Consider the following 24,047-nt stretch of genomic DNA (forward strand, 5'->3'; position numbering starts at 1 on the left):
GACCAATGTGCGAAAAAAGAACAATACCTGACCAACTCAATGGCCAACCAACGTGTGAAAGTTAAGAATGACTGACCAATGTGTGAAATTGAACAATACCTGACCAACTCAATGGCCAACCAATGTGTAAATGTAAACCATGCCATCTGTGTGCTGTCCTTTTTTACTCAATATATCATAGAAGCCTGTTTTTTGTTTGTTTATTGCCAGCAAATAGAACGGATGGCACATAGATAATAAAAATGAACATATAGGCCAAAAATGGATGAAAACAAGATCGAGGATACTGATGAAAATTATATATTTTTTTTCTGATATTAAAAAACAAACAAATGATCATCTTTATCTGAATTAAGTGTAATGGTCAGAATTGTTTTATTCTCCATCTTCATTTCTAACAATATGTTTTCCTCCTAGAATTAAGTTCAGAAAACCTGCGCATTTGCTTCAAGATCATCAACGCTTACATATGCTTTGTTTCCTCGGAGTTTCTGCAGGTACGATGTTTCCGTTGCCCTGTAACCCGGTTTGTTTGCCTTTTTGTGCGCTATCTACGTTGCCCAAATAGTAGCAGTAATGGTTTTAATAAACCTTCATGCTCTTACTGAGAGACAAGTTGAAAGCATATAAAAATGACACTGGGATCTTGCTGAATAAAATAGAGGCCACGGGTGAGCGATGTAAACACAGTTTTCTTATAATTTTCCAATGATTCGCCAACACACATAACACTTGTCGCTTTGTTGCAATGATTGATGAACGCTTATGTTTTGGCATTTGACATTTTTACAATTCAGTCTGTGCCAGAAGGGGCAAAACACAGCAGAGAATTATTATGTCTGATATCGCTCTTAAAATTCACAATGCTCTTTAAATATCCATTCCTTCTCGTGCAGCGTGTAAAATCGTATTTATTGGTGCCATTAGTTTTTTATGCTGCTTTGCACTTTGCTTTGTTGTGTTAAGAAATAGAAGCCATTAAAGGAAAAAAAAACCATAGTGAAGTATAAAATCTACGACGAGTAATAAATGAGATTTCTTGGTCGTCAGAGCAGCATGTACAATAAATTGAATCTGAGCTACACACTGCTGTCTGGAAACATGCAGCTCATCCTAACCACGTTCATGTTTTCTTTTCACATGTATGATGAAATACTCGTGTTGGATAAAGTAATCTGTAGTCATCAGTTAATTAAGCTACTGATGGAGCAGAGCCCTATATACCATTGAAGGCATTTTCCACTTGGACATCCATTTAAAGAAAAGCTGTTATCTGGTTATATGCCCATATTTCATGTTCAAAGACAAGTCCAGCCATACTTTTACATGGCCAGTTCATCCCCAGAAATCAGCGTATTACTTGAGAGTTGTTTTTTTTTTTTTTTGAGGATCTGCAGCCTCTGTCACCCCAGCTCTATTCCTCACCCAGCTCCTTTGCCTGAGATAAAGCTGTCAGTCAAGCAGGAGATTGTGGCGCTGGACAGGGTATAGAGTTGGAGTGACAGATGCTTCAGATCTACAAATAGCTCTTCAGCCTCATTTACATGTTAGTTCAAACTCTAATTTCTCAGTTATGGAGAAACAGCCTAGCCATGTAAAGGTAGAGCTGGATTTGTCTTTGAAAGAGCTATATGCACATATAAACATTTTAGGTTGTGAAATGCTGCTGCTAGATTCCCTTTAAAGGGAACCTGTCACCTCCAAAATCGAAGATGAGCTAAGCCCACCAGCATCCTGAAAGATGAGAAAAAGAGGTTGGATTATACTCACCCAGGGCCGCAGGGTGACTACGACGCCCATCGGACCGGACTGCAGTGGGACCGCCCCTGGGTGAGTATAATCTAACCTCTTTTTCTCATCTTTCAGGATACATTGGGGGCTTATCCTACAGCATTCCAGAATGCTGTAGATAAGCCCCTGATGCTGGTGGGCTTAGCTCAGCTTCGATTTTGGGGGTGACAGGTTCCCTTTAAAGCTTAGGCTAAAGGGAGACCTGTATCAAACACCAAAAATTCTTTTGGATTGCAGTTAGTTCGAACTAAATTGGAAAGCCCTCCTAAAAGAAGTTTCCGTGTAGCCCCAGCCTAAATTTCTTTGTAATTAGTGCAAATCTATATTTTTTATGAGTTTTGTTTTTAGATCGTTACTATCAAAAGTTCACTGATTTAACTTGTATTTAAAGGGTTATTCTCAAGTTGTCTCTTGAGCAGCTCGTAACTCTGCAGTCTACTAATTTCCTGGTTTCCGTTGGGGCGTGCACTCTTCCTTGAGTGACAGTTCTGTTGAGTAGCAGAGGTGCAGTATTATGAGAACTATAAAGCTGAGCACAAGTTCAGCTGTCAGTGGTTTGTTCTGGCGTATATATTCACATCATTGTATTTATATGTAGTGTTAACAGGGATTTGAACAAACACACAGCTCTGGACAGTGAAAGCCGTGTTGCTGGGTGACAAGGATGGGTTTGTTTGTGAAGTTATGGTGGGGGTGCAAGAGCAATTGTTATTTTACAGGACCGATAACAGCAGCATGTCAGGAGCTGAGAAGGATGGGGAGAGACATGGCTGAGATGTTAGGAGTTGACTCCTCTCCTGAAATGTAACTGCTGCCTTCACCCGGCCATAGTCTGTACAGGCACTAGTGACTGAGATCCATGGAAATCGGCTATATACTTTGAAAAATAAAAGCTATAATTGAAATAGAATGGCAGCAAGTAGAAAAAAATCAAGTCAACTTCAAACTTGCTTATTTTCATGCTGTCAAACTAACTAAAGCATTTTAACAACTCGAGAATACCCCTTTACCAGCTTTATTACATCTGAATAAATAGTAATCTACAAACCCATTCATCGGTTCTCTTTTGTGTTGCCATTATGTAGGGTTATGAAGGTTTGCTGCTTCTCATCCCCCACATAGGCATTGCATACATATTAACACTTTTCTAAATATGCGGTACATCTTTTTTTAATAACGATGCATTGTAAAGTGTTAGGAATATGTTTATAGCTGAACCCAACCATTATCCAAGAGTACACTGTCTTACCCTGCCACATTACTTGTCCCTAATAGCGCAAAAATTGGCTTGAAAATGATAATAAAATATAATTAAGATTTAGTTAAAATGTTTGATAGTCATTTTTCCTATTGCTACTTTTGTGCATTTACAATTATAATAAATGAGACATTGATAAGGAAATAAATGCAGATATATACAGGCACAAAGCAAAATAAAACTAATGTATGTAAAAAAATGTTACTGCATACTCAATGATTTAATAAAGTGCTTTATTAATGTGATCTCATCTGTCAGCGGGGCTGCTGTTTTCTTTTTCATATCACACGAATGAATAATAATCTGAAGATTATTGAGGTTGTTTCTTGGACATGAAAAATTAAAGGAATTGTAAAATTGGATGATAACGGTACGCCTTTTTTATTGCAGATATATGGAGCCAGCCTCTGCCAGTCTTTTCTGGAAATCCTAAAAGATATAACCATGGAGGGTCAAGTGCAAGTTCTGAAGGTAATCTTGTGTGTCATCCAATCCTTCTTTGGATCATACCTTCATTCTTTCCCCAATTTTGAGTTGTTCACAGGGCATCCCATTGTAGAAGTCCCCAACAGTTAATAGTGAGGGAACCTGGAAGCAATTGGTTAAAGAGTTAATCCACATATACATGAAAGATAACTGGACTGAACGATTGTTTGATTGACCGCCATCTCTCGCTATATCCCCCCTACACAGGAGCTCTTGACAGAGTTCTCCTGTGTTCTCTTAGAGAGCTGCTGCTTCTCTGACAGTGGCTTTTCTCCTGGAGAACAAAAGTATTGTGTCTGAAATCAGATGTTTCAGATTCTTCTTCCCCCTGACATCACCTGTTGGGGGAGAGTGAGGAGGATCCAATACACATTAGACGGCCTGTGGATCCCGCTCTTGTAGGCAGGTTTGCCCAGCATTAGTCTAATGTGTATGAGGACCTTTGTTCCCATCTTGTACATTTATATCATAGTCTCTGACTATGTGATATCTTTATCATATTTTTCGGACTATAAGACACACTTTTTAGCAAGAAAAAATCTTGCTAAAAAGTGAATATGCCTTATAGTCCGGAGGCAGCTTCTGTGATCCAGAAGAGCGCTGACACTGTGTCCTACCTGGTCACTGAGAGACATGCTCTTTGGTCCCTGCCCCTGGTCCTGTGATTGGTGCAAGAGACAATGAAGGACCTTTCAGGTAATGTGTTGACATATACAGTGGCATGTAAAAGTTTGGACACCCCTGGTCAAAAGTGCTGTCATTGTGAACAGTTAAACAAGTTAAAGATGAAATGATCTCTAAAAGGGCTAAAGTTAAAGATGACACATTTCATTTGTATTGTAGGGAGAAAAAAAACAACAATATATTGTCATTTTTTTAATTTAAAAAATTATAATAAGGAAGTTTGGGCACCCTTGCAGATTTGTGTGCTCAGATAACTTTGACCAAGGTTTAGGATCTTAATTAGCCTGTTAGGGTTGTGGCTTATTCACTGTCATCATTAGGAAAGGCCAGGTGATACAAGTTTCCCAGCTTTATAAGAACCTAGCCTTCTCTAACCCTGTGCCAAAAATTAGCAGCCATGGTTTATTTTAATAAGCTGCCTAGCACTCTGAAAATGGTGTAAGCCCACAATGCAGGAGAAAGCTATAAGAAGTTAGCAAAGCATTTTCAAATTGCTCTTTCCTCAGTTACAAATGTAATTAAGAAATGGCAGGTAACAGGAACAGTGGAAGTCAAGATAAGGTCTGAAAGACCAAACAAAGTTTGAGTGAGTGCTGCTTGTAGGATTGCTATAGAGAGGCAAATCAGAACCCCCACTTAACTGCAAAACACTGTCAGAAACATTTAGACTCTGGAGTTGAGGAACATTGTTCTACTGTTCAGACACCTGCACAATTATGGCCGTCATAGAAGAGTCATCAGAAGAAAACCTCTCCTGTGTCCTCACCATAAAATTCAGCTTCAGAAGTATGCAAAAGAACATCTAAACAAGCCTGCATTATGGAAACAAGTTCTGTGAACCAACGAGGGTAAAATAAAACTCTTTGGCCACAATGATCAACAGTATGCATGAAGAAAAAAGGGCACAGGATTTCGGGAAAAGAACATCTCGCCAGTCGTTAAGCATCGGGATGAATCATTCATGCTTTGGTGTTATGTTGCAGCCAATGGCACAGGGATCATTTCACAGGTAGAAAGAAGAATGGATTCAATGAAATTTCAACAATTTCTTGATGTAAACATAACACCATATTTAAAAAAACCCTGAATTTTAATAGATGATGGTTTCTACAAATGGATAATGATCCAACACATGTGTATGTAAATGTGCATATGTAGCAGAGCTGAGTGTGTGTGTACTATGCATTCAGCAGTGTTGCATTTACATATTCACTTGGCAATGGATAATCCTGACAGTGTGCTGTGTGCGCTTTGAAGGTTCGCAAGTCTGCAGTGACAGAGTGAATGTAGACTTTCGTGACAAACATGGACAGCCCCTTTTACTGAATGTGCTGTGAAGCTATATGTGAATAAAACACACAGTGCAGAGAAGCACTAACAATAGATATATTTCATCTCTATTCTACCCTAGTGCATTACAATTTGTGATAATGACCCCTCCACTTCCTTACACAGCTGGGGAAGTTTTAATTACAAGGAAACATTTTTTTCTTTTCTGCTCTCTAAACCTGGGGTGCATCTTATTGTCCCAAAAATGCGGTATGTTGGTAATGGGGCATCGTTATGTCACTGGAGAGGTGGCCACACATGTGTCTCTTTCCATTCATTTGTCTTAACATGCTCAGTAATTTACTGAACTCTCCTACAAATTAGTTAATTAATATAGATGTGCATCCCAGCAGTGGGACCTCAGTCTATTATTTATCTTTTATCCCCTGGAAGAGATTGGACAGACCCTTTAATTTCCCTGTTGTAACACAGTAAATATATTCAGCTGAAATCAATGCATTTCCCATGTAATGAATGGACTGGAGCTCCACATTGATGAATGCTCTGTGCTGGTGGTATCCACTCTGTCTTACTAGATGAAGTCTCAAACAGTTCCCTATGTGATTATTGAGAATTCCCCAATACAGCATTTCAAAATATCTCTATATTTTTTAAGGACCATACTCACCTTTTGCATGTAGCCTGACTGACACCTGCAGCTTGTACTGAGCAGTGTGAGATCTCAGCAGCAGGGAGGGCTGAGACTTAGGAGCTGTTAGTCTCACTATGTGGCCAGAGTTTTTAGGCTATGCACACGTTCAGGATTTCTTGAATAAAGTTCCTGAGCAAAACTGGACATTTTCTGCAAGAAATCCGCATGCGTTTTTTACAGCGTTTTTGGTGCGTTTTTTTTTGCGGATTTTTCCGGAGGTTCCCAATGCAATAATATAGTGGGAAATCCGCAAAAAATCTGCAAAATTAATGAACATGCTGCGTTTTTTACAGCGATGCGTTTTTTTTGCTGAAAAAAACGCATCATGTGCACAAAAATTGTGGAATGCATTCTAAATGATGGGATGCATAATGTATGCGTTTTTTCACGTTTTTATAGCGTTTTTATAGCGAAAAAACGTGAAAAATCTGCTACGTGTGCACACAGTCTTAATGTTTCGTAAAGGATTGCACTCTCATTCTGACATGGATTTTCAAAGTGACTAATCCAGCCTCACCAGGTCTAGGAGTTCTGTTTAAGGCTGCCCTCACACTAGCAGTATTTGGTCAGTATTTTACATCAGTATTTGTAAGCCAAAACCAGGAGTGGAAAAATTAGAGGAAAAGTATAACAGAAACATATGCACCACTTCTGCATTTATCACCCACTCCTGGTTTTGGCTTACAAGTACTGAAGTAAAATACTGACCAAATACTGATAGTGTGACTGCAGCCTTATAATGTATGCGGTTTGTATACTAAAATCTGGTGAAAGGTCCACTTTCATGTTCAGTTCTTACCAGCTCCCATTATTTCACACTGTTCGATTTCAGAGAATATGCCTGTAATCTGATGTTTGAAATATTAGCCTGTTTCATAAAGTGTAAAAAAAAAAAAAGTGACATTTTATTTAGCCAGTTTTTTATAGATTTGTCATCTTGTTAACCCCTTTCTGACATCGGATGTACTATCCCGTCGAGGTGGGGTGGGCCCGTATGACCACCGACGGGATAGTACGTCCAGCGCGATTGGCTGCGTTCACGGGAGAAGCGCGGCCGGGGTGTCAGCTGACTATCGCAGCTGACATCCGGCACTATGTGCCAGGAGCGGTCACGGACCGCCCCCGGCACATTAACCCCCGGCACACTGCGATCAAACATGATCGCAATGTTCCGGCGGTATAGGGAAGCATCGCGCAGGGAGGGGGCTCCCTGCGGGCTTCCCTGAGACCCCCGGAGCAACGCGATGTAATCGCGTTGCTCCAAGGGTCTCTTACCTCCTCCCTGCAGCAGGTCCGGATCCAAGATGGCCGCGGCATCCGGGTCCTGCAGGGAGGTGGCTTCACTGCGCCTGCTCAGAGCAGACGCCGGGAAGCCTCCAGGAGTTGTGCACGTCAGATCGCCGATCTGACACAGTGCACAGCAAAGTGTCAGATCGGCGATCTTAAACTATAACATCATGCCCCCCCTGGGGCAATGTTATAGTGTAAAAAAAAGAAATTTCACATGTGTTAAAAAAAAAAAAAAAAAAAAAAAAATATTGTTCCTATAAATAAATTTCATTATCTAAATAAAAAAACAAACAATAAAAGTACACATATTTAGAAACGCGTCCATAGCGACCCGACCTATAAAACTGTCCCACTAGTTAACCCCTTCAGTGAACACCGTAAAAAAAAAAAAAAAAAAAAAAAAAACGAGGCAAAAAACAACGCTTTATTATCATACCGACAAATAAAAAGTGGAATAACACGCGATCAAAAAGACGGATATAAATAAACATGATGCCGCTGAAAACGTCATCTTGTCCCACAAAAAACGAGCCACCATACAGCATCATCAAAGAAAAAATAAAAAAGTTATAGTCCTCAGAATAAAGCGATGCAAAAATAATTATTTTTTCTATAAAATAGTTTTTATAGTATAAAAGCACCAAAACATAAAAAAATTATATAAATGAGGTATCGCTGTAATCATACTGACCCGAAGAATAAAACTGCTTTATCCATTTTACCAAACGCGGAACGGTATAAACGCCTCCCCCAAAAGAAATTCACGAATAGCTGGTTTTTGGTCATTCTCATATACAGCCCACTATGGACAAAACAAGAGATGGTCTCCCCCACACGCACATAGCAATGTGTCCCATATATCAAGAACAAAGGGGATCGTCTCACTACCCTATAGAAAGGACACTCCCACAGGCATACATAAATCCCAAAAGAAAAAATGGAGTATAAGTCCAGGCCTTTTTGTAAAAAGGATATATCAAATAACTTTTTATTAAGCAATTTACATATACATATAACAACAAAAAATAATGAAAAAGCAATTCAGTAAAGGAACACAATTAGAAACACTGAAAAGACAGTGATATCCCTAAGGTACAACTGCAATAATATAACGTATAAGGTGCAAAAAATAGTGCAAGTCACAGGTTCAGTGTAAGATAGGGGCAACGGGTACCTATAATAAACCCTATAGTAGGGCTGCCATCAGGATAATCAACGGGTACCGTGCACCAGATACCCCAACCCGCGCCCTCCAATCTTACCCATCATGGGGCGTGGACGGTGACCCCCGGTACTCTGCATGATGGGTAAGATTGGAGGGCGCGGGTTGGGGTATCTGGTGCACGGTACCCGTTGATTATCCTGATGGCAGCCCTACTATAGGGTTTATTATAGGTACCCGTTGCCCCTATCTTACACTGAACCTGTGACTTGCACTATTTTTTGCACCTTATACGTTATATTATTGCAGTTGTACCTTAGGGATATCACTGTCTTTTCAGTGTTTCTAATTGTGTTCCTTTACTGAATTGCTTTTTCATTATTTTTTGTTGTTATATGTATATGTAAATTGCTTAATAAAAAGTTATTTGATATATCCTTTTTACAAAAAGGCCTGGACTTATACTCCATTTTTTCTTTTGGGATTTTTGGTCATTCTGCCTCACAAAAATCGGAATAAAAAGCGATCAAAAAATGTCACATGCCCGAAAATGTTACAGATAAAAACGTCAACTCGTCCCGCAAAAAACAAGACCTCACATGACTCTGTGGGCCAAAATATGGAAAAATTATAGCTCTCAAAATGTGGTAACGCAAAAAATATTTTTTGCAATAAAAAGCGTCTTTCAGTGTGTGACGGCTGCCAATCATAAAAATCTGCTAAAAAACCCGCTATAAAAGTAAATCAAACCCCCCTTCATCACCCCCTTAGTTAGCGAAAAATTAAAAAATTAAAAAAATGTATTTATTTTCCCATTAGGGTTAGGGCTATGGTTAGGGTTAGGGCTAGGGTTAAGGCTACAGTTAGGGTTGGGGCTAAAGTTAGGGTTAGGGTTGGGGCTAAAGTTAGGGTTTGGATTACATTTACGGGTGGGATTACTGTTGGGATTAGAGTTAGGGGCGTGTCAGGGTTAGGGGTGTGGTTAGGGTTACCTTTGGGATTAGGGTTAGGGATGTGTTTGGATTAGGGTTTCAGTTATAATTGTTTTTTTTTCACTGTTTAGGCACATCAGGGGCTCTCCAAACGCGACATGGCGTCCGATCTCAATTCCAGCCAATTCTGCGTTGAAAAAGTAAAACCGTGCTCCTTCCCTTCCGAGCTCTCTCGTGCGCCCAAACTGGGGTTTACCCCAACATATGGGGTATCAGCGTACTCAGGACACATTTGACAACAACTTTTCGGGTCCAATTTCTCCTGTTACCCTTGGGAAAATACAAAACTGGGGGTAAAAAATAATTTTTGTGGAAAAAAAAGAGATTTTTTATTTTCACGGCTCTGCGTTATAAACTGTAGTGAAACAATTGGGGGTTCAAAGTTCTCACAACACATCTAGATAAGTTCCTTGGGGGGTCTAGTTTCCAATATGGGGTCACTTGTGGGGGGTTTCTACTGTTTAGGTACATTAGGGGCTCTGCAAACGCAATGTGACCCCTGCAGACCAATCCATCTAAGTCTGCATTCCAAATGACGCTCCTTCCTTTCCGAGCTCTGCCATGCGCTCAAACGGTGGTCCCCCCCACATATGGGGTATCAGCGTACTCAGGACAAATTGGACAACAACTTTTGGGGTGTAATTTCAACTGTTACCCTTGGAAAAATACAAAACTGGGGGCTAAAAAATAATTTTTGTGGAAAAAAAAATAATTTTTATTTTCACGGCTCTGCGTTATGAACTGTAGTGAAACACTTGGGGGTTCAAAGCTCTCACAACACATCTAGATGAGTTTCTTAGGGGGTCTACTTTCCAAAATCGTGTCACTTGTGGGGGGGGTTCAGTGTTTAGGCACATCAGTGGCTCTCCAAACGCAACATGGCATCCCATCTCAATTCCTGTCAATTTTGCATTGAAAAGTCAAACGGCGCTCCTTCCCTTCCGAGCTCTCCCATGCGCCCAAACAATGGTTTACCCCCACATATTGGGGTATCAGCGTACTCAGGACATTTTGTACAACAACTTTTGGGGTCCAATTTCTTCTCCTACCCTTGGGAAAATAAAAAATTGGGGGCGAAAAGATCATTTTTGTGAAAAAATGATTTTTTATTTTTACGGCTCTGCATTATAAACTTCTGTGAATCACTTAATGGGTCAAAGTGCGAACCACACATGTAGATAAGTTCCTTAGGGGGTCTACTTTCCAAAATGGTGTCACTTGAGGGGGGGTTTCAATGTTTAGGCACAACAGGGGCTCTCCAAACGCAACATGGCGTCCCATCTCAATTCCTGTCAATTTTGCATTGAAAAGTCAAACGGCGCTCCTTCCCTTCCGATCTCTACCATGCGCCCAAACAGTGGTTTACCCCCACATATGGGGTATCGGCGTACTCAGGACAAATTGTACAACAACTTTTGGGGTCCATTTTCTCCTGTTACCCTTGGTAAAATAAAACAAATTGGAGCTAAATAAATTTTTTGTGAAAAAAAGTTAAATGTTCATTTTTATTTAAACATTCCAAAAATTCCTGTGAAACACCTGAAGGGTTAATAAACTTCTTGAATGTGGTTTTGAGCACCTTGAGGGGTGCAGTTTTTAGAATGGTGTCACACTTGGTTATTTTCTATCATATAGACCCCTCAAAATGACTTCAAATGAGATGTGGTCCCTAAAAAAAAGGTGTTGTAAAAATGAGAAATTGCTGGTCAACTTTTAACCCTTATAACTCCCTAACAAAAAAAATGTTGGTTCCAAAATTGTGCTGATGTAAAGTAGACATGTGGGAAATGTTACTTAGTAAGTATTTTGTGTGACATATCTCTGTGATTTTATTGCATAAAAATTCAAAGTTGGAAAATTGCGAAATTTTCAAAATTTTTGCCAAATTTCCGTTTTTTTCAGAAATAAACGCAGGTAATATCAAAGAAATTTTATCAATATCATGAAGTACAATATGTCACGAGAAAACAATGTCCGAATCACCGGGATCCGTTGAAGCGTTCCAGAGTTATAACCTCATAAAGGGACAGTGGTCAGAATTGTAAAAATTGGCCCGGTCATTAACGTGCAAACCACCCTTGGGGGTAAAGGGGTTAATAACTGTCAAAACTGGTGCAAGATTCTGGGACCCTACTGAGTTTAAGGTTGGACTTATGACAAGCTAGGTCGTTAAGTTTTTAAATGAAGGTCTTTATTATTAAGGGGAAAAGAAATCCAAAACTACAGTATCCTGCGAAAAAAAGTGTTTGAACCCTAAACCTAATAACTGGTTGGGCTACCCTTAGCAGCAACTACTGCAATCAAGTGTTTGCAATAACTGGCAATGAGTCTTTTACAATGATCTGGAGGAATTGTGGCCCACTCATCTTTGCAGAATTGTTGTGATTCAGCCACATTGATGGGTTTCTGAGCATGAACTGCCTTTTTAAGGTCATGCAGGGCTGGCATCAGCACCCGGGCAAGTGCCGGGGCCCTAGCGAGATGGGGGCCCAATTCACGGTACGGTACACTGAGGCTTCGGGGGCGTCTGCCGGTACAGTTCAAAGCAATGATGGAGGAGAGAATGTCAGCTGACACTCCCTCTCCCATCATTCCCCGCTCTGCCTCTGACACTGCGGGTGCGCGATGACGTCATCGTGCACTCACTGTGTGCCAAGCAGTGCAGCCGCTGAGACAGGGGCAGGGAGCAGCACGGGCTCGAGTAGAGTGTTTTTTTTTTTTTGTTTTTTTTTACTATGACAGTGAGTACTGGACTGTTGGGCCATTTTCGGGGGGGGATGCGGGCTGTGCTATATACTACATGGCTGTGCTATATACTACGTGGGCTGTTATATACTACGTGGCTATGCTATATACTACGTGGGCTGTGTTCTATACTACGTGGGCTGTGTTATATACTACGTGGGCTGTGTTATATACTATGTGGGCTGTGCTATATACTATGTGGCTGTGCTATATGCTACCCATTTTGCACTTTTACAAATGTTCTACGTTCTAATGTTTACTTTAAAAAGTTTTCCATTAAAAAATTGTCAAGTTCAGCTAACAATAAAATGCCTACTGGTAACTGAGGAAGAGGGAGTAGGTCACAAAAATTGGCATATAAGGGGTTGACTTATATAAAGCCCCTCTGCTGTATGGTATTGTAGAATTCGCAATAGCTATCACTCATGTAAGAAGTGAAATCTGGCATTGTACTATACCTATATTTCTCTGCTGTATCTATGCATCATGAATCGTGGTATGTGTTAAAGGGGGGGGGGGGCCGGGGGGGCACTGAGACTCTTGCCCTGGCCCTCAAAAACCTGGAGCCAGCCCTGAGGTCATGCTACATCATCTTAATCGGATTAAGGTCAGGACTGTGACCATTCCACTCCAAAGTTTTAATTTTGTTTTTAAGTCATTAAGAGGTGGAGTTGCTGCTGTGTTTTGGATCACTGTCCTGCTGCTTAACCCAAGAACGCATCAGCTTGAGGTCACGAACAGATCGCCAGACATTCTCTTTCAGGATTTTTTTGGTAGACTGCAAAATTCATGGTTCCTTCTTCCACATCAAGTCTTCCAGGTCTTGAAGCAGCAAAATGGCCCCAGACCATCACACTATCACCGCCATATTTTACTGTTGGTATGATGTTCCTTTTCTGAAATGCTGTGGTATTTCTACATTAGATGTAATGGGACATATACCTTCCAAAAAGTTAAACTTTTGTTTCGTCAGTCCATTGAGTATTCTCCCAAAAGTCTTGAGGATCATCAAGTTGTTTCATACTAATGGTACTTGTCTTTGATTTGACTGCTCTAAAATAATCAGGTTACAGACAAATTGCACAAATGATTTTGGTTGTGCAAGGTATCTGAGAATTGCTGTCATTTGAAACATCACAATGTGGCTATAGTCTGTGCATTTTATAGATGGTTCATTCAGTTTCAGTATATAATGCTTTATTTTGCTGCAGGGAGGTGAGGATTACTGATAATAGCTTATCAGGATCTGGGAAGAACTTGTTCATTGAGACAGATTTTTTTTTGTGTGGTCATTTTGGTCATTGGAGATTTCTTATTCTGGAGCTGCACTCACTGATGATTATGATGATGATTCACCAGTTCAGGACTGTGCCATTTTCCCCCCTTCCTGATCATGCACATTTTCGGATGTTATCGTACATGCGCTTTTAACGGCTCTAAAAAAAAAATGTTGTCTCTCTTCTTCGTGATGCCTGGGTCTTAAATTTTGTCAATTTTAAATTCCTTTTTCTTTGCTTTGCTGATATTGGGTGAAAATGTAAACAAATTTAGAAATACAGGTTAAATAAGTATTGAACACGTCACCAATTTTCTAGGTAAATCTATTTGTAATGGTGCCATTGACATGAAATTCTCACCAGATGTCAGTAACAACCCATCCATTCCACACAGGCAAATAAATCAAACCATAGATGTCCATAAATTAAAATAAGGGTATTAAATGAGAACTGACACAGGGAAAAAGTATTGAACACATGAAGAAAAAGAGGAGAAAAAAACATGGAAAGTCGTGACACCAGGTGAAATCTATCAGTAATTAGAAAGCAATCCTGCCACTTAGTGAAAAATATCAGCTGGTTCAGCTCATGGCCTAGAATAAGGTGTTTCACTACCAAAGTGCCGCACAAGAAACATTTCATGATGGGTAACATCAGCTGTCTCAATACTTTTGTAACCTTATTGTTGCAAACCATACTGATGGCATTGGTTACAGAAGAATTTCTAAACTAATAAAGGTTCCAGTGAACACTGTTGGGGCCATACTCTGGAAGTAGAAAGAGCATCATTTGGCCATAAACTGACCACGACCGGTGCCCCTCGCGAGATTTAAGAAAGAAGAATAAAAAGAAATTATTAGTCGAGTTGTCCAAGAGCCAAGGACCACCTGTGGAGAGCTACAGAAGAACCTGGAATTAGCAGGAATAATTGTTTCAAAGAAAAATATAAATAATTCATTTAATTTCCATGGTCTGTATGCACGTTCAACACACAAGACTTTATTGTTTATTGTTTACAGTTTGCTCAACATTTAGACAAGCCTGTGAAATACTGGGAGAATATAGTCTTGCCAGATTAGACCAGAATTAAACTCTTTAGTTGCAATAATACACACCATGTTTGGAGGTCAAAAGGCATTGCGTATCACCCTCAAAACACCATACCAACAGTGAAGTTTGGAGGTGGGAACATCATGGCATGGGGCTGTTTTTCAGCATACGGCAATGACAGATTTCATATGATTTGAAGGAAGAATGAATGGACAAATATACTGAGACATTCTGGATAAAAATCTGCTGCCATCTGATAGGGTGATGAAGATAAAAACAAGGGTGCACATTTCAGCAATACAATGATCCCAAACACATAGCCAAGCAAAATCTAAATTGGTTTCAGAGATAGAAAATAAAGCTGCCAGAATGGCCCAGCCAATAACCTTACCTGAATCCAATAGAACATTTTTGCAAGGAACTAAAGCTCAGAGCTCATAGACGGAGCCCACAAAACCTTCAGGATTTGAAGAGTGTTTGTGTGAAAGAATGTGCAAAAATCATACCTGAGCAATGCCTGTGACTAGTTTCTCCATGCAGGAGGCGTCTTGAAGCTGTCATGACCAAGAAAGGCTTTTGTAGTATTAAATTTCAGTATCCATGTTCAATACTTTTTCTTTTTTTGTATTACCCATAACTTACCGTATATACTTGTGTATAAGCCGACCCAAGTATAAGCCGAGGCACCTAATTTTGCCACTGAAAACTGGGAAAACTTATTGACTCAAGTATAAGCCGGTGTGCAATCTCCCATCATCCCCATTCTTGTATGCATAGCTCCTCATCCCCATCCTTGTCTGCATGGCAACTCATCCCTATCCTGGTATACATGGCTTCTCATCCCTATCCTTGTATACATGGCCCCCATGAGAAAAGCATAAAAACAAACATCCTACTTACCTTCCCTGTGCGCCCTCGCCTTGTTCCGGTGCCCACAGCTCCAGCGGCTGAGCAATCACGTGTCCCCGCTCATTAAGGTAATACATGTTCACTTCACTCCATGCCTATGGGAATGGAGAGAGGTGAATATTCATATGTCTTAAGTAGCATGCACCCGTGATAGCCCGACAGCTGCTGGAAATCGGCTGCTGCAGCTGACCCTGCGTTCTATAAGAGAAATTAATATTCACTGACAGTGCAGTGAATATTCATTTCGCTTTAGCAGCGGGCAAAGGCTTTAGCCGCAGCAGCCGGCTTCTGCCTCCTGTGACTTGCTGCGCCGCCGTTCCCCCTCCCACGCCGTCTTCTGGGGCAATGACTCAAGTATAAGCTGAGGGGGGCGTTTTCAGCACAAAAAAAGTGCTGAGAAACTCTGCTTATACTCCAAGTACTGTATATCCGGTAATTTACGGACATCTAGAGTTTGATATCTTTGTCTGTGTGGATTGAATGGGTTGTTACCGACATCTGGTGAGATTTTCATATTGAAATTTTGAACTCGCTTATCAATAGAGTTTGCCTCTGATCCCTCTCTATCTCTGCTAAATCTTTCCAATTGTGTGATGGAGAATATGTAACATAAAAAGTTTTTTTTCTCCTTTTTTTGGTTTTGAAAATCATTTCTAACTGGTCCAGTGAATCTTCCACCAGGTTGTAATAATTTAGAAGTATTAATAGCCATTACTCTGAAAGCTCAGAAACTTAATAAGAAAGTCAGATGCTTCTTTTATAAACTGCTAAATCCTACAAAGTGCATTTTCATTTTTCAGTATCTTGTATTTTCCTTTAATTTTGTACTTTAGGATCGTATTTGCTGTTCTTTTGATGTACTTAAGCAGCTCTGACATCAAAGTCGCTGCCGATACTTCAAAGTTGCTGGCGACTTTACACAACCAGTGTGTCTAAAATGTGCGCAATTTCCAAAACGTGACCTCTAATCGCCTTTAAAAAAAAATTCTGTTTCGCTATAACCTAGTTTGTCCTTGTAACTTCTCATAAATGATACCTGGGCACGCTCCCATTATAACATCCCGTTCTCACTGTCACACAGGATGAGAGCGCCCGGCAATGTCAGGAGTACAGATGGCCAATTACGGAGATTTCCGGCACCAAGTCAATGTGCATAGGAAGATTGCTGAATTCTGTACTCCCGTGGTTAGAATAAAGTATGTCAGGATTGTGGTACAATGTTATTGTCCTAAATCCTGGTTAAGTGCACTCATTTTGTCTTCATATTATAACTTTTGTGTACAGAATATGTCCTAAGTTTAATAATGTGGTATAACCATGGATTTAAGTGAGCCCCTCATCGTATTTGCTAGTAATCAGTACAACTTCCGCTCTTCATCTAATTTTCTATGTTTTACCCGTTCACTTATTTGTCCCATCCTCTTCACAATGTGGAGGCCACTGTTCAATCGGAGATGGCTTTATGATTGGCACCACATTTCTTTAAACCGTTTCATTGTCCTTTTGTGGCTAAGCTTTGGCTCTTTTTACACTTGTCATTGGTTTGATTCTTAGAGGAGCCATTGGGTGCCTCTTTTTGGAAAATGGTTCTTACTAGAGTTGGTGAAAATCGATTTGCAGGACCCTGTCCATCGACCATTTCGCTAATACATGGCTGCTGGACGGTAGCTCTGAGAACCTCCTCCTACCTGTCGGCATTTATGGCTCTTCATTTGATATTCATCAGGCCAGCTAATCAAAAGAAGAGCCGTGGATGTCATCAAGAAAGAGGCGGTTCTCAGGGCTACCATCCAGCAGCCACAGATCATGGAGCGGATCTTGAAAATTGTTTTTCACCAACTCTAGTGATTCCCTTGAATTCTAAGTCCCATACATTGAGGCCATGTTCCTATTTAAAGACATAAAGACACTATTGAACTGTGAGGTTTTTTTTTTTTCTTCCATAAATGCTTCTATGGGGATCTTGAAAAAAGCTTGTAAAAACACAACATTAAATCTGCGCCAAAAAATGCTCAAAGTATGGGAAATAAGTCAAAGTCACAGTTCTTTTGTTACAATAACAAGCGCAGAGCTCCATAGTGGTGTTAAGGTACCTTCACATTAAGCGACGCTGCAGCGATAGCGACAACGATGCCGATCGCTGCAGCGTCGCTGTTTGATCGCTGGAGAGTTGTCACACAGACCGCTCTCCAGCGACCAACGATGCCGAGGTCCCCGGGTAACCAGGGTAAACATCGGGTTACTAAGCGCAGGGCCGCGCTTAGTAACCCGATGTTTACCCTGGTTACCAGCGTAAAATGTAAAAAAAACAAACAGTACATACTTACATTCGCGTCCCCCGGCGTCCGCTTCCTGCACTGACTGAGCGCCGGCCCTAACAGCAGAGCGGTGACGTCACCGCTGTGCTGTACTTTCACTTTCACTTTGCGGCGCTCAGTCAGTGTGGGAAGCGGACACAGGGGGACGCGAAGGTGAGTATGTACTGTTTGTTTTTTTACATTTTACACTGGTAACCAGGGTAAACATCGGGTTACTAAGCGCGGCCCTGCGCTTAGTAACCCGATGTTTACCCTGGTTACCAGTGTAAAACATCGCTGGTATCGTTGCTTTTGGTGTCAAACACGACGATACACGGCGATCGGACGACCAAATAAAGTTCTGAACTTTGTTCAACGACCAGCGACATCACAGCAGGATCCTGATCGCTGCTGCGTGTCAAACTAAACGATATCGCTAGCCAGGACGCTGCAACGTCACGGATCGCTAGCGATATCGTTTAGTGTGAAGGTACCTTTAGTTCTCCCTTAATGGAGGAAGATGACCAGTTGTCTGTATTCTTTTGTAAGTCACTAGGAAAAAGAAAATGCTAAAAAGTGCAACAATCAGAGCAGATTGCTATTGTGTACTTCGGAGCAAACACCTGCGGAAAACGTAGAACTGTTTTTATTTTTTTATTGAGCAGAGTACTATTCTGGTAATCATCAAGTAAAAAAGAAAAGTGACCATGTGTAAATAGCATTTTGCATTTTCCCAACTCTGACATTTTTTTCAGAAAGGTTGGGGTCACACTTGCGAGTTCAATGTGAGAAACTCATGCGAGTCTCTTGCATCAATACCCGGCACTGCCGCCTGCGGTTTGGACTGGAGAATACGGCTGCATAGAATTACATGCAGCCTCAATCTCCTGTCTCGAGTGCCAGCGGCAGTGCCGGGTATTGATGCGAGAGACTCACACGGGTTTCTCTCATTGAACTTGCGAGTGTGACCCCGGCCAAAGGCTGAGTTTTCATCCTGCGGCTACCAAATGCTCTGCTTCCAAAACCACTTAAACGGAATCCGTCACCTCATTTCACCTATCTAAATGATTAATATGAGCATACAGGTTATAGACTGCTGAAGAGAGTGATCCCTGCGTGTCTCATATCGCATGTCTGGTTGTTGAGAAATCATCTTTTATCAGTTCATGTAAATGACCTCTTCCAGGCTATGGGCAGGCCGTTGCCCAGAAGATAACTCTGCCTCCGCTCATCATCTCCATATATCTCTCCTCCTATCAGCCTTACTCCATTCCTCTGACATTGGCCACTTGAGAGGAAATCTCACCCGTGTGCATTACTGTCCTCTTCTTTCCTCCGCAGTCTTCCTCCCTTGTATGTGCAGAGGTGTCAGGTGCCTTCTGCCCAGGTGGTGTTCCCGGTACGATACGAGGAGAGATGGAGTTGAAGTGCGGAGGCAGAGTTATCTTCCGGGCAGCGTCCTCCCCAATAGCCTGGAAGAGCTCATTTACATAAAGAGATAAAAAATGATTTATCAATAACAAGGCATCTGATATGAGACAGACAGATATGAACATTTTCAGAATTGTATAACTTGTATGCCCATATTAATAGCTTAGATAGGTCAAATGTGGTGAGAGATTCCTTTTTAAGCAGTCATATGATTACACGGGTAACCTGATGTATTACCTTCAAAACCATTTAACCATTGGCCACCAAGAAAAACCTCCAAGAAAACAACCAAACCTAAATCATGAATGTTATTGACCCACATATTACATTGAATCTGAGTTTTCTTTTATATCCCAGTCACTTCTCTGCTCCCGACATTGGCTGATCAGTAGATGGGCATACAGCATGTGCCATCATACCCAAGGAACAGAGGAGCTTTCCGGGAACAACATGTATCCGCCTGGAGTACACCTATTCATGCCTACCTGTGTAGCGCCCCTACAGGAGATCTGAAGCATTACATCATAAGTACTGAAATACATGAGCAGTACGATGGATGCACTTGTTGGGTCCTCCAGAGACAAGGATCCTCTTGGTAGACCCTCTACTCTGGATGGTCCTCTCCAGTCTCCAAGATGCCAGTGAAACTTTCCCTTAGATTGCGTTATCTTGTCTTTCCCTCCTGACGCCAGTTGCCCATACGATTAGCACGTTGTTATCTGAGATACAGAACCTGAGATCCCATTTCTAAAGCACAAATAAGCCGGCGGTTTTTAGCATTCCTGTCACTAGGCTGTCCGGCTACAGCACTTACCAGGATATGAATAAAATACCTTCAGGTTATTTGTTTCTGACCAAAGTGAGATACAGCAACAATTCCCCAGCGTCTCGTTCCTTCCTATTTTTTTCCCTTCAGTACACGGACTTGTTGAATTCTACTTTGCTTTTCAATAGATATAATTTACATCTTGCTTTTCTACCCGGCAGGTCCGTTACGTGCAGCCACCCGGTTAATGCCGAGCTTTTTTTCATTTTCTTTGAACACGTGTAGCAAAGCTTCATGGAGGATTTACCTCTGCGCGGCTGCATCGTTTGTGATCTTCAGATACATTAAGATAATGATTGCAAAGGCCAAGGTTTATCAATTAGCTTTTCATTACAGAGATGAAATTGCCCAAATTTGCATTTCTTGGAAATTATTATAAGTGCAAAGGTACCAGTAAGGTTAGAACTACAAAACAATGCTGAATTTCTATAAAATCCACATTATTACCATGATTTCATAGCAATTTACAATATTTTCTTATCCCATGTTGCTTAAAGGGGCCATCGTGCACTATTATATTTATGGCCTTTACTTAAGGATAGATTATTAATGTCTGATGAGTGGGTGCACCAGGCGCCCCCACCAATTAGCTGCTTCCGGGGCTAGTGGCAGCCGGATGGGTTCAGTAGTAGAATGTAATTACACAGCTACCACAATTGCATATCGGTCGCAGTCGTTTACCACACATCCACAATAGGGGAGGATGTGCAGTACCCGACCTCACCACTGTACAGTTGATGGGGCTGTGCTACGCAGCTCGGCGCATACAGCCGCTACTGTGACCGAAAGCAGCTGATCTTCAGGGGTCCGGTGACACGCACACACTCAAGGGTAGGCCGACAATATAAAAGTACTGGATGACTAACTTAAAGGGATCCTAACAGCTGAAAATTGCTGCCCGGTATGCAGGTAGTATGTATCAGACACTGGCTGTATAATCTCAATCAGGTATGTTTAACTCTGGAACGCCGCAGCATTTTAGAGAAAAAGATAGTTGAAAAGCTGCTGGGGACCGAGCAGCACGAGAGACTAGTTAAACTTCCGGGACCCAGCGACTTCACCCTTCCTGCTGCTCTGGAATGACAGGTCTCTCCCTGTGTACGTTTATAGAGGCCACCAGGGACCCATCTGTCCGACTTGTTTCCTTTGTGACTTTTAAACCATGTTTTTATCTGAAACGCCCAATATTTCTGAGTTAACCATGCCTGACTGAGACTGTGTAGCATTTATCAGCTGTCAAGTTCCCTTTTAAGCTGTATAAAACTTCACTGAGAATTAAAAAAATCTTGTTTATTTGCTTCATAAATGCTAATAAATATTCTAAATTAAAAACTTTCTATCATATTTCTGCTGCAAAGTGTCTCTAAATCCTTTATCTTGCTCAGTGCTTTTGAGGAAATGTAACAAATCCATCAGATCTACTGATTCTGATGGTCACTACTTCCCCTTCCCTTCTCTCAGTGCCTTGATGGGCACAGAAATGAGACTATAAACAAGGAGGAAAATACATGGAGAGGGGAAAAAAGCACAGTTTTGGAGCTATGCCGATGCATGAAAGCCAGTGAAGACAGTGGCACCTTGAATACACACACACAGCTCACATCCAGCCTACATTACTGAGAGAGACACTCCCACCTACATTACTGAGAGAGCCACTCCCACGAGAATAAAATCTGATTCTTGGATCAGGCTGCAAACTGCCTATCACGGGGTTTGAAAATGAATAAAGAAGTGAAAATTGCAGATACTTCATTCAATTTTATTAGCTAAAGGTAATATGAGCATATGATAAATATTTTTTTCATATTTGTATCCATATAAGTCGCATTTCGGCACCTGCATGTAAGGAAAACTAGAATGTGAAAGATTGGTTTTGGAATGATATTGCTGCTAAGCTCAGGGCAGATTGATATTGCTGCCGGCATCCGAGCTCATTGTTCTCACTTTATTGTATCACTCAGATATTGTATTCTTTATTTTTCTTACTGAATGAAACTTTATCCCTTCAAAGATGCCTTGATCAAAGCAAAGTCTAGAAATCACTAGCCCACTGCTGTCACACTGAGGTATGAGGGTGTAAAGGATGAGGTTTCTTTATTACACAAAAATCTATAACTCTCATGTTTATCAAGATCGGTTTTTGTTCCAATACAAAGCAGTGCGCCTATTACCGACAGGTCCACGCGGCCGGAGAGGGAAAATCTATTATTGAATGTGAACCACAGATGAAAAAGACTAATGCAGAGGACTGACGTGTAGTCCTGTGGTGCTTGGGATGTGGGTGGCATCAGGTCAAACTTAGTTCTGGATATTTGTTTGTCTTGGGGTGAGCTATAAGTCCAGTGCTTGTTATTTTTCCATGATTCTTAGCTTCCAATCCCAATACTTCTACTCTGTGGGCTGTTATGTGCAGGTCAGTATTTTACAACAGTATTTGGAAGCCAAAACCAGGTGAGGAACAGTCAGAGGGAAAGTATAATAGAAACCCGTCACCACTTCTGCATTTATCACCCACTCCTGGTTTTGGCTTATAAATACTGATGTAAAATACTGACCAAATACTGCTAGTGTGACGGCAGCCCAAGGGTATGTGCACATGTTGCGGATTTTGCTGCGGATCCGCAGCGGATTGGCAGCAGTTTTCCATGAGTTTACAGTACCATGTAAACCTATGGAAAACAAAATCCGCAGTGCACATGCTGCGGGAAAAAACGTGCGGAAACGCTGCGTTGTTTATTCCGCAGCATGTAAATTCTTTGTGTGGATTCCGCTGCGGTTTACACCTGCTCCATAATAGGAATCCGCAGGTGTAAAACCGCAGGTGGAATCCGCACAAAAACCGCAAAAAAATTGCGGGAAATCCGCAGTGCGGTTTACCTGCGGATTTACCAAAATCAGCCCGGAAAAATCTGCAGAGTAATCCGCAGCGTGTGCACATACCCTAACAGTCTTCTGCCACATCTTGTACTTCTTTTGCTTCTGTCTTTGTTGCAGGCGACACAGTGCTACAAGGCAGCAGTTCTGTCTAGCATTCTGGATATTTGTAGTACCATCCTGGCATCGAGCTTGCGGGATTATTCCTCACAGTATTTTCTCCCTAACTCCCTCCTCTGAGGGTATATGCACATGCTGCAGATTACGCTACGGATTTTTCCAGACTGATTTTGGTAAATCCGCACTGCAGATTACCTGCTTTTACCGCGGATTTACCACGATTTTTTTGCGGATTTTGTGCTGATTTCACCTGTGGTTTTACACCTACAGATTCCTATTATGGAGCAGGAGTAAACCTCTGCGGAATCCGTACAAAGAGTGAACATGCTGCGGAATAAACAATGCAGCATTTCCGTGCAGTTTTTTCTGCAGCATGTGCTCTGCGGATATTGTTTTCCATAGGTTTACATGGTACTGTAAACTCATGGAAAACAGCTGTGAATTCACAGCAGCAGATCCACAGCAAAATCCGCAACGTGTGCACATATCCTGAGCCTTAGGTGAGGCCTCACGCTATATGAAACTCCTAGATCTTTGCTTCCAGTCCGAATTATAGGATAAAACTGACACTGGTTCTTCCGTTGTACCTCTCCCACCCTGATTATTCACTTGCTTACCTCGGATTGTTTGGACCTTTTGTCTGACTTAGTTTTCTTACTTGTTTGTTTTTTACCTGGCTTACACAACCTCTTTCTGCCAGCCCGCTCCACTTGCCAGCAGCAACTCCATGGACTCAACCAATGTTGGGCCCTGTGTAAGTCAAAATCCCTTTATAGAGAAAAAAAGGTCGGAGACATCCACACATAGGGTGATATTGAAAGGTGCAGATCCCTTTATAGTGGTTAAAGGGTGAAGGACAGGTTTCCTCTAGGAC

At 41.3% G+C, this 24,047-nt stretch overlaps 1 protein-coding gene across 4 annotated transcripts in view; it reads left to right on the top strand.

The window, feature by feature from the left end:
* Positions 1-24,047, top strand: part of IPO11 (importin 11) — a 518,704-nt gene that overhangs the window by 268,069 nt on the left and 226,588 nt on the right. For all 4 annotated transcript variants that reach the window (XM_077286029.1, XM_077286021.1, XM_077286008.1 and 1 more), the window contains exons 23-24: positions 418-497; positions 3,440-3,520. In XM_077286029.1, the coding sequence (XP_077142144.1) occupies positions 418-497; positions 3,440-3,520 (161 nt within the window). The remainder of the gene's footprint in view (positions 1-417; positions 498-3,439; positions 3,521-24,047) is intronic.

This window comes from Ranitomeya variabilis, chromosome 1 (genome assembly GCF_051348905.1).
Source record: "Ranitomeya variabilis isolate aRanVar5 chromosome 1, aRanVar5.hap1, whole genome shotgun sequence".
Classification (NCBI taxonomy): Eukaryota; Metazoa; Chordata; class Amphibia; order Anura; family Dendrobatidae; genus Ranitomeya; species Ranitomeya variabilis.